This window comes from Hibiscus syriacus, unplaced genomic scaffold (assembly GCF_006381635.1).
Source record: "Hibiscus syriacus cultivar Baekdansim isolate YM2019G1 unplaced genomic scaffold, ASM638163v2 tig00112738_pilon, whole genome shotgun sequence".
In the NCBI taxonomy this organism is placed as follows: domain Eukaryota; kingdom Viridiplantae; phylum Streptophyta; class Magnoliopsida; order Malvales; family Malvaceae; genus Hibiscus; species Hibiscus syriacus.
The window spans coordinates 4603067-4614560 of NW_024063392.1; the positions used below are offsets into that span (position 1 = coordinate 4603067).

The 11494-nt window shown below is 36.3% G+C and overlaps 1 protein-coding gene, 1 long non-coding RNA gene and 1 pseudogene across 2 annotated transcripts; 2 read left to right on the top strand and 1 right to left on the bottom strand.

Annotated features, from left to right (window-relative positions):
• The first annotated feature begins 411 nt into the window (after positions 1-411).
• Positions 412-3994, top strand: LOC120183010. Its single transcript, XR_005521902.1, has 3 exons — positions 412-502; positions 3492-3717; positions 3810-3994. It is a non-coding gene; the product is annotated as an uncharacterized LOC120183010 (long non-coding RNA).
• A 2220-nt stretch (positions 3995-6214) lies between these two features.
• Positions 6215-8013, top strand: LOC120183054 (annotated as a pseudogene).
• Positions 8014-8951: 938 nt separating this feature from the next.
• LOC120183006 lies at positions 8952-10742 on the bottom strand. Its single transcript, XM_039187810.1, has 6 exons — positions 10517-10742; positions 10362-10425; positions 9812-9874; positions 9488-9727; positions 9190-9400; positions 8952-9036 (listed from the first exon to the last, which is right to left on the bottom strand). The coding sequence occupies exons 1-5, from the start codon at positions 10520-10522 to the stop codon at positions 9396-9398; spliced, it is 378 nt and encodes a 125-aa protein (XP_039043741.1). The 5' UTR covers positions 10523-10742; the 3' UTR covers positions 8952-9036; positions 9190-9395.
• Positions 10743-11494: the final 752 nt, after the last annotated feature.

An 11494-nucleotide genomic window follows, 5' to 3' on the forward strand; every position in this document is an offset into this window, starting at 1 on the left:
TTGTACAGTTTTGAATTCATACAAACTTGAATGCTTATCAAATGAAGTAGTAGCACACTATCTTTTCTGTGGTCATTACGGTGTCTCCATTGCAACTTACCGGAGGGGAAAATATTTGTTCATTATTTTTTTACTGCTTTTTCCTGTTCATTATTTGCCTTAGTTTTTATTTACTTTAGTCGTAATTCTATATATTTTTTCTTTTATTTTCTAACATCTTTGTAGGTAATCACCAACATATATATATATATATATATATATATATATATATATATATATATATATATATATATATATATATATATATATATATATTTTGCATCAATGAGAGGGACCAGCATGTTGATATTTAGATAGGAATGCATGGATGTAACTTAGGATCCGATGTCTTAGTAGATGCCGAGGTTGATATCTTTGCAGGGGGTGCTGATGGTGGAGTTGGGATTGGTGTTAATACCTCTCCACGTAGACCAGCCATCGAGAAGGCTCAAGCAGAGCTGAGGTGATACTTACATACCACTTTTGTGTACTAATGCCCAACTAAACTTCATTGGAATTTTATAGTTAACTATGGAAACTGTTGTTTTGTTTGTGGATTATTTACGAAACACTATTCACTGAAAAGGTTTATGGCAGGTAGTGGGTCGATATGGTGAAGTTCTTAGTGTCTATATTCCAAAAAAGAAGAGTCAAGCAGGAACAAGGTTTGGTTTTGTTAAAGTTAGTAATTTGGTTGAAGCAGAGAGAGTTAGGGATCAAATGAATGGTCTTATGGTGTATGGAAGTCGATTATCTGTGAGTTTTTCCAAGTATATATCGAAGGATCTTAAGAATAATAGGTTGCAAAGTAAGTTGGCCTGGAAATCAAAAATTGCGAGATCTCCATTATATGAAAAATCTAAAAGTATGTTGGATGGTCAAGAGGGTGCTTCAAGAAAGGAAGTATTGGGTCATGTTGATGAGGAGGAAGTAAGAAAGTTGAGGAGATGTTTGGTGGGTGAAATGGCTGGTGTTTGTAGTGTGGGGAGTATCGTTGATAGATTACATAATTGGGAATTAGGGGAAATTAGAGTTCAAAGATTACGTGGAAATTTCTTCCTGCTTACCATAAAGGATGAAGACTTGTATTTCATGTTGGAAGACCTCCAGTGGTCGTATTTGAAGGAGATTTTTATGGATGTTAAGCTATGGACAGAGTCTTTATGCCATAAGGAAAGAGTTGTATGGTTAGAGATAGATGGTTTACCACTGCAATGCTGGAATGAAATCATTTGAAAAGGTTGGTTGGTTTGTGGGGTAAGTTTGAAGCTTATGGTGATAATGTTAAACATCATTTAGATTGTGAAAAAGTTAATATGATGATATCAACTAGGGTGGAAGCCCAAATTGATGAAGTTGTAGATGTGGTGGTGGAGAATCAGAAGTTTGGTGTTCGAGTTCTCGAAGTTAGGATGGTAGATAACTTGATAGCGAAATTGTCTATTTTTAAAAATAGCAAGAATAAACAGAATGGTTGAGAAGGTTGGAAAAGAGATTGGGGTTGTAAAAGATGGAGTTGCATCGGAATATCTTTCCGATGAAAAGTCGAAGGCGTATTCGTCGGGGTGTTCAACGGAAAAAAAAGGGACTACGAAAATTACCGACGCATTTAATGTTTCGTGCACTGGAGATAACCTAGGAGATTGTAGTCATAATTGTGGTGGGAAGCCGATCGAGGGTGAATGTAGTCTCAAAGAAGGAAAAGAGAGTGATGGTTTTCAAATTCAAAATCTTTCTATACAGGAGGGTGTCCAGGGAGCGAGTGATGTAGGGGTAGAGTCCAAGGCGTTAGGTACTGATGAGGTTATTATAATCAACGATGGGGTTTCAATGTTGAATGATAGAGATAGGGATGTAGGGGATGTTTTAGGTGTCGCAGAAATTGGGCTTCCTAATCATTGTAATAAGGCTATTGAGGAGTCATCAGGGATGGGCTTATCGGATGAAGGCTTTATGGATTTTAATTGTGTTAGTTGGTTGGCGTTAGGGGAGAATAATGAAGGAATCAAAGTGGGCAATTCTAATCCAAGTGCTATAGGAAAGTCATATGCAAAGGAGATAAAAATTAGTGAGCATTTTGGGGGAGATTGTGGAGAAGAACCGGGCGTGCCAAAATTACCCTGGAGTAAAAATAAGGAATCGAAGAAATTCGGTTCTCTTATGGATATTCAGGACAAAGTCCTATCGAAAGCGGAGAGAAAAAGAAGAGATCGGTCGTTGAAGAGATTAAATTTGAAGAAGTCTGATCTTATATTCTCTAAATTATCAGGGAGATCTCTTTCGGATTCTGATTTAAAGAGAAGAAAGGCAGATGCATATGTTGAAGCGAAGAAGACGTTGGTATTAGGTAAGATTCTTGGTATTAAGTTTGTTGGTTCTGAAAGTGAGGTTATTAAGGATTTAGAGTCTTTAGAACTGTGTTGAGGTTGGTGTGAAATTGTTAGGGGAATCGGAGGTCATAGCGTTTGATATATGAGGTTTTGTCGTTGTTTTTTAGAAGAGCTGGTGGAGTTATTTATAAATGTTCTTAGTGATAGATTTAGTACATCGTTTATATTTTAGACTGTATTGTTTAGTGTCTAAGTTTCTATTATGGTTTCTATTGTTGAGAAGGAAGATGAGTGTTGGCGGCTTGATGAAGAGTTCGAACTATTGTCACCCGAGTTGGATCTGGTGATTTTCTATAATAGTAAGATTTTTGTTCTGAATATTAGGATCTTTGTTCTTCTGGAAGTTGGATTGTTGTGGACGGTCTTGATTCGTTGACCCATATGGTTTTCAAGGTTTAGTTGTCAGTATGGAGGGTGAATTGTAGTATTGTAGGTGGTTCCGTGGAGGTTAAAGTTAGATCAAATTGGGTTCTTTTATGGGTATCAATCACAATATAGTTTCAAAGAACACTGTTTTTTTTCTTATGAATTGCAAAGTGATGATCGTTCTGGTTGAATGTGTTTTCTTTGATTTCAAAAACTAAAGTCAACACTAGCTTCAAGTTTGGTGTGGACTCTTCATTGGAGGCTTTAAAGATTTGGATTCTTGTGAAGGTAGTCTGGTTTGGTTCTAAGTTTCAGTTTACTGCTGGATTTTTCAGTGTAATATTGCGGTACTTGAATCTTCTTTGACAATATTCTGTCTGGTTCCATACTCTGGTATTACTGGCTATGTTATTGTTGTCTCTGCATGAGATGATGGTGTCGAGGAAGTCTTTTCGATTGATTTTGCTTTATTGGTTTTTAGTTTTTTTTGTCTTGATGGATGTAAAGTTGTAATGTTCTGAGATGGATGTTTTGGTTTCTGTTTTTGGGCAACAGTGCTTGTTGTTGTTCTCTTATGTAGCATTCTTTTACTCCAATTTGTTTTAGGGAGATTTTTAATGAGGCTCATAAGGTGAACTTTGTCTTCTGCTTAAAATAAATTGATCCTTGCCGAGCACAAAAAAGAAATTATATCAGAGAAGAGTATAATTTTCGTGAGGAGAGGAGAAGGGAATTAGAGTTTCTAGAGAAAGTATGTTTTTTTATCTTCTCTTTCTTCTGATTTCTTATAGATTAATATTCATCATAAAACACATTGCTATCAGGGTGGAAATCCCTTGGATTTCAAATATGGCAATGCAGCTTCTGTTAGTGTCCTATCTACTTCTCTCACTGATCAGCAAGCACAATATTTTGCAACCAGGTATATTCTTTTTCTTTTGTGTTGCAGAACCATAGTTCTGGTTTTTATATTGGATAACTAGCTGATGCTTATCTTACCAATTATTGATACAGTGAAGCGAAAGGTAGTTTTGCACCTACTGCCTCACCTCACGGTGATTCTGTAGAGAGTAGTGGTAGACCAGGGGTTCCCTTGGCTTGTGAACCCAATAGTGCCGATAATCTATTACTTTTTGATGGTGAAAATGAGTTGCCTGAAGGTGAAAGAAGTCCGTACATCCTTGTAATACTGTTGTTCTATCAGATCAATCTTCACAGAACTGCTAAGGAGTCAGAAGATTCAACTGTTTTTCGCCCCTATGCTCGAAGGTACAGGTCCAAAATTAAACGGGATGGATCTCGATCAAGTTCTACGGATATTGTTCAAGGTCGAGGTGGTCATCGCTCTTCTTTTCCTGCTCATGGAGCATCAAAGGATGTGAAGGTTTTGACATCTGAACCAAATAACCAAACAGACGAGAACCTATCCTCTGTTAATACCACAAAATCTGCAACTTCTAATGATGATTTGGCTTCAAAGGTGATAACTTCTGATAATCAATTGAATATGGAGGTGAATGGTGGGAAGGCTGCGGAAGAAACGTCTGGCCTATCAAAGGGTGATCTATGTGAAAGCAAGGTTGATGTCGTAGTTTCAAAAGCATTGATAGATGACCTGCCTAAGGAACTTGTTCACATGAAAGCTCATAGATCTCCAGTTGGTTCAGCTTTTGAGGAACCTAATCTTGTTGGAGGGAAGGAGCAGGTAGTTTCAGCCAGCCTTGAATGCCCACCTGGTGTAGGTGCAAGAAAAGCTGAAAATGAAACTAATTCTCATCAGCTAAATGGGTTTGGTGATACCAAAAGAGATGTTAAAAACATACCAAATGAAGGTCAAAATAGCAGTGTGGCAATAGGGACTAAGGGCTTGGATTCAGAGTCATCTTGCACAAAAAACAGCTTAAACTTAGGTGTAAATGACGATAATGATGTGTATATTGATCCGAAAAATGTCGATTCTAATGGAAAGCCCTTGGAACAAACATCAGAAAAGAAAGAGTCACTGAACTTAGCTGTTGGTGAATTGACAAAAGTAAAGAATGAGATCAAGGCTGTTGATAATGATGCTAATACTTCCATTAATCAGGATCACTTTCTTAATGATTCCACTGTCAAAGTGGAGGAAGAAATAAGATCTGAATTGCAAAACAAGGTAAGTTGTTCTTCCGACAAGGAGGTGATACAAAGCACTCATTGCTGGATCAGAAACTGATAGGAAAGTTAGTACTGTGCAGGGGGTAATTCTATCTCCCAACATGTAAAATGTTTTGGCTAGTAGGCCCCAAGGCACGATGGATAATTCTGTTTGTGAGATTCCTGAGAGGAATATGCTAGGGATAACCTCTACTGCTAATGCTGATACTCAAAATAATTCAGATAATCATGTAAAAGTGGTGAATAAGGCACTTGAAGATTCCATTTTGGAAGAAGCACAGATAATAGAGGTGGTTTGCTTATCATTTTGATTGATATGTGCCTATTAATTTCTTATATTTAGATGTATTTTACTTTTTTCTTTGAAAAGCTTAAAGGTTCTGGTATTATGGTAAACAGACTAAGCAGAAAAGGACTACAGAGCTATCTGTTGGTACTTTAGCTTTGGAAAACAGCCAAAAGTCTCACTGTTAGCGTGCTAAATCAGCTAATGCAGTGTGTACATTAGCAGTACACTTAGAAGCTTCCTGATGTTGAAGCTGTTATAACAGCTAAGGTTTTTAGCAAGTTAGTTTTGGTTAGTTGTTCAGTTAAGGTGGTTGTATTAGCAGCTAAGAGCAGTAGTATATAAGGAAGCTCAGTTGGTAGAGCACAAGGTTCTAAACCTTGAGGTCGTGGGATCAAGTCCCACGGAGGGCATTTCATAATTTGGAGGTCTCCTACGGAAGCTGCTCTCAACCTGGTGTTGGGGGCAGCCTACTATCTTACCTCCCCCTTACCCCATACATATGGGAAAAAAGGGACAGCCATTTTTTATTAGCAGCTAAGAGCAGTAGTATATAAGGAGCACTAATCTTGTACTCATATATGCATTCACAGTATCAATAAACCAGTCTATATTCTTCTGTTTACCCTACTTCTAACACTCACTGGGACTTTGTTCTGAGGAAATGGCATGGTTAGCAAATGATTTTGCTCAGGTATTATTATTTTTAACTATATATTAAATTCATCTTATGCATCCCCACCCCAAGATTGAGAGCCTTTAGTGTATTTGTAGATGAAGTTGGGTACGAAATATAGTTGACGGTTTGCCTCTAATCTTCCCGTTTTTGTTCTTTATATGCTTGTAGGAGCGTCTTTGGAAGATGACTGTTGCTGCTCAAATATGTAGACATGTTGCTCTTACTTCTAGATTGAAATTTGAAGAAAAAAATCGGTATTGGGAACTAAAAAAAATAGCTTTAACCCTTGCTAATGCTGTCATGGACTTTTGGCATTCAGCAGAGCTGCTTCTAAATAGTAAGGATGATACATGTTCTGAAGGGGAGGGACTTCAATCTTCTTTTTGGAGGCCAGTAAAGCCCTTGAGCATCGAAGGTAAAACGTTACCTTCTCGTTTTTTTAGGCTAGAGATTCAGTAGTATTGGGGTTCGAAGGGATGAGAGATTGATGTTTAGGGCTCATTTTGGGGTTGATTTAAGGTCTTGGTGGTGTTAGGATTTGTTTCAAGGTCTAGGGGTTGAAGGAGGCCATTGGTGGTCGCTAGCTCTTCGTCGGAGCCGGTGAGTGGTGGTCGAGAGTCTGTTATTCATCTGCCTTTAATTTTGTACATATTGAATTTGTGTTTGATTAATTCCTTTGCTCTGTTATATTCGGTTTGCCTATCTGCACTCTTTATAAAGGTTTTACCAAATGTACATGTGAATGAATAACGACTTTGAATTGGTAACAGGAGAGACAAGGTCACCTTGAATGTGTAGGACTTGAGTCAGGGACTAGCTCGACAGCTTTCCATGAACTTATTAGGAAAGGTTATTGGGGGAATATGGTAAGCATTTGTTTGAGGGGCAAGTATCTTAATGTGAGTTTTTCTGAATGAAATTTTTTAACCACCTGGGCCCAGCCGACCACTTCCATTGTACAAATGCAAATTAAATGTTGTTTACCGTTGCATTGCTTGCTATACTCATTTTCCGATTGGTTTATTATGTTTGCTTGATAGGCACACTGGTAGTGAATACTTTTTTGGCGAAGGAATCCAACACATTCCTGCTGGCAAATCGATTAGAGTGATCGAGTTAGGTGTCACTCCTGTGCCTAAAGATGTGTTTAAGACGTATTTACAGGAGATTACTCCTCGTTACGCAGCCGGCACATACAGTCTGCTCACCCGCAATTGTAACAACTTCAGCAATGCTGTTGCTTAATTTCTAGTCGGTTCCAGCATCCCAGACTATAATATTGCAGCTTCCAAATGAAGTTATGAGCAGTCCAATGGGGCAACTCTTAAGTAAGTTATTATTGTCTGTTTTTAGAATTTGTTTCATTCCTTTTATTTCGTCTTTGAAGTTGGACAAGTTTTTTAACCCTTTGCAGGCTAGTTATGATTTAATACCGTTAGTACTTTTACATATTGTGGGATTGACTTAGTGAGTGCTCCTTTAGCTACCTGTTGGTTAGTTAAAAGTGTTAGGAGCTACTTTTCGAGGTTTGAAGTTTGAACTTAAACATGCAATGCTAATAAGAATGTTTTGTATGTTCATTATACAGTGCCGTGGTACAAAATCTAGAGGCAACTTTGAGGCCAATTCAGGCCATCTGTTTCTGCTCAGCCCTCAAGTGCTAGTGTTAGCAATTCCGCTGGTAATGCTAAGAGAGACGAGGTTGACAGTAAGTCGAAGGTCGCTGAGCAACCAAACCATGCGGAGGCAAAGACTTCAGAAGGGACGGTATCTGCCAAACTGACTAGGGCACGGGGAAAATCAACAGACCCTCTCGGGGACGCTCGAGCCAAGGTCCAGGAAGATATCTGCCGTGAATTTGCTGCAATTATGGCTGCCGGAACATTACGTGCTTGTGAGGCAGCTGCCTGGCAACTAGGAAAGTGAACGGGAAAGTGATTTATTTGGATCCTACTTGTATGTTGGCAAAATTTGGATTTGGGACACCTGTTAGGAAGGCTGAAATAAGTCGACATACAACTTTGTTTTCAATTTTAGTAGAAAAATCAGTCAAATTATTTAAAGGTTTTAGTGTTTATGTTGATGCCTTTTTGTTCTCCTGTGACACGGTAGCATCTATCTATTACATATAAAATACAAAAAAAAAAAAAAAACATAAAGAGCACGGTAGATGTGTTGTTCTCAATATTAGACAAATTTTAGTTTTGGGCCCTATGTTATAATCTTACTTAATATTTCGTATTTTTAATCTAGGGTAAAGTATATAAATGATATCTCATATTTAGGATGTTATTTTGTTGAGTTTTTTTTATTAGAAATTATAAAATGGTTATTCGGTTATTTATATGTTAAATTTATCCTTTTTAATTTAAAAAATTAATAATCTTTTGAATAATGATCCATTGACTATAAGATAGTGCTTTAGTAAGTTTCCTGACTATTAAAAGTTATAAAATAGTTCTCCGATTATAAGGAGTTTCTTTGTTGAGTCCCTTGACTATTAAAAGTTACAAAACGGTCACAACTATTCCTTATTTTCCAAACTCGTCATTTTTCGTTAAAATTTTGAGGACAGTCTGAGCTGCACGTATACCTAATAACTGAGATATAATAAAATCTGATCTCATAATCTCAAATGACTATCATATCATAAGCTGACCGTTAAATTTTTAATAGAAAAAGACGAGTTTGAAATATAATGAATAGTCGAGTGATTATTTTGTAACTTTTAATAGTCGAGGGACTCAATAAAACAACTCCCCACAACCGATGGATCATTTTATAACTTTTTAATAACTCGTGTTTTGTTAGTAAATTAAACCATTTTAATCAAAATATTGTTCCAACTTATGAAAGGATACACAAATAATATATTTAAGCACATAAAATTCTTTGAATTTATTGGGATCTACATAAATCAGTTAATTTTTATGTAAATTGGAAAATGAAATAAAAGTCATAATGTAGAGTTGATCTTCATTAGCTTGTGGTGTTACACTTGAACATTTCAGATCATTAACATTAATATACAAAATAGTGGCTGTGGAGTTTTCCTTTCACATGTTCAACCCACCAAACTTCACCTTCTCCATTCCATCACCCTCGTAGCTCCAGCACCACAACTGTCCAAAATAATACAAACATTATAAATTATAAATCATATATATATATATATGTGAAAGAAAATATATAAGATTTTCAGACGCGATCGCTTTCGGCCGCACTCCTCAATACATGAGTGGTTATATATATGTGTATAGGAGGAAGAGCCTCACATTCAGAGTCTGTAGTTATCCAATTCCCTCTTCTTGTAGAGCAACGATTCAAGCCGTGTATAACCGTTGAATTCAACGAAACCAAGTTGCAGGCTTCATCGTTTCTTAACGAAATCCCAGAAATGGAAGAAGAAACAGTGGAGCAGCTCTCCGCTTCCCATCTAAAACTAATCTTCGGAGACTCGCTGCTACTGAGTCGTCCACCATTAACCTACAAAAAAAAATTATACACTTCCTCAGCCACTAAAACAACAAAGATTCAACCAACCCAAATTTCTTTCCTTCTTTTTTAACTTACCTTTTTGCTCAACTTTTTCTCCGATTTGGCCGAAGCAGCCCATCTCAACAACTCCTTCATACGAGAAACGGGTTTGGGTTTTTTTGTCTTTCTTCGATGACGAGGCTGCAACTTGAGCTTCACTCAGCGGCGACACTTTGCTGGAATCCGATTTGTGACTAACAACCACCAATCCTTCTCTCTTCATCTTCCTTATGGCTTGGGAATGGGATTGTTGATGTGTTGAACGAGAGCTGTCGACTTTTAACAAATAGATACTACTGTAAAAGCAAGCCTTTGCAATATCTTTATTGCTCACAAATATAAGTGGCTTAAAATTCTTACTCTTTGATCTACTCTTCTTATTATTCTTAGACCGGACTATTTCTTTGGGTTTATCTTCTTGATCTGAAAAAATAAATAAACAATAGAGACAACATTTGCTAATCAATAAATCCAGCCATTACAGCAAGAAAAAGGTAACAATGGCCTTTTTTTCAAGACATGATGCTAACATTAGGCCAACTTTTATTAATATGATTATTTTGGATTTTATATTTTTTTAGCATGTTAACCTTTAACATTTTAACTTGAGGTAAAAATGTCTGGATAAAAATCTTTATTTAACAAACTGTTAACGCTCAAAATAATAGAGATTTTTTTTTATCTAAAATAAAACATTAGAGAGCAAAAATGCACTAGAAAAAATAAGGGTCAAAGTGATCATTCAATCAAATATTAGGGATTTTTTTATATTAAAATAAAATGTTGGGAGTCAAAATACTATAAAAAGAATAGGGACCAAAATGATATTTTAATAAACATTGGAGGCTAAAGTTAGCATTATGTTTTTTTTTTTTTTTAAAAACTCGTTCAGATAACTGGTTTTCCGTACCTTTACGAGTGGTATTATTTTGAACTCCTCGTTCATCAGCTGCCTTAAAGAGCCACTGAAAAATCTGGTATAAATTGACAATGAGGGATTTTATATATGCTTTTCCAAGACAATGCAACTCGATTATGTTATATGATTCTGAGTTCAAACCTCACCTGCATGATTTTTGTATTTGCTTGTGAAAAAAACTGGTGTAGTATTGAAAGACAGCAAAATCTTGGTCAAAATAGACAGCTTCCACAGATCTATCTGGTTCTGTCTGTATGTTTCTTTCAAAGATTCTTTGTTATAAAACAAATGAGGCACTTGGGGAGATGAAGACAAAGAAATTTAAGGATCTAGAGGAAGATTGTAAGAGACAACCGAGCAGATCGTGGGAAAGTGTTGGCTACTTACTTGGGTTGAGATTTCATAGTAACATGGGGATCGTTATTTATACAAGAAACCAACATATTGGTCCATGTGATGGAGTTTTTTTAGAGGAGAGATTTAGTATTAATTAAGAATCAGAATGTGCGTGTTGGCATTTGTCTTTGCCATACAATTGTACGACTACAGTTCACTGATACTTTACATCAAATTCCTAACATGTACCAAAGGAAGATATTATATTAAAGGAATGAATTAATAAAATTTTAAGGAAAATGAAGTTATAAAATTTTAGAGTTAAAAACATCTTTTTAATCAAAAATAAAAAAAATTCATATATAAAATATATATAAGAAAGTGAAAATTTTAGGGAGATCCCCTCACTCCATCACTATAGTAAAACTGTTATGTAGCGGTGTTTTTATACAAAACGTCGCGACAATAGTAGTTTAGCTGTGTTTTTATACAAACGCTGCAATAGGTTCATCCTTAGTGGCATTTTTTCAACAAATGTCGTGACAGAGTAGAACTTTAGCGGCGTTTTTACACAAATTCTGTAATAGGGTTCATCTATAGTGGCGTTTATTCAACAAACACCGCAACAAAATAGTACTTTAGCGGCGTTTTTACACAAATACTGCAATAGGGTTCATCTGTAGTGGCGTTTATTTAATAAACACCGCAACAAAGTAGTACTTTAGCGGCGTTTTTTTGTCATCCATAGTTCAGTGCTTTAACGGCGTTTGGGTTTAAAAATGCCGTAA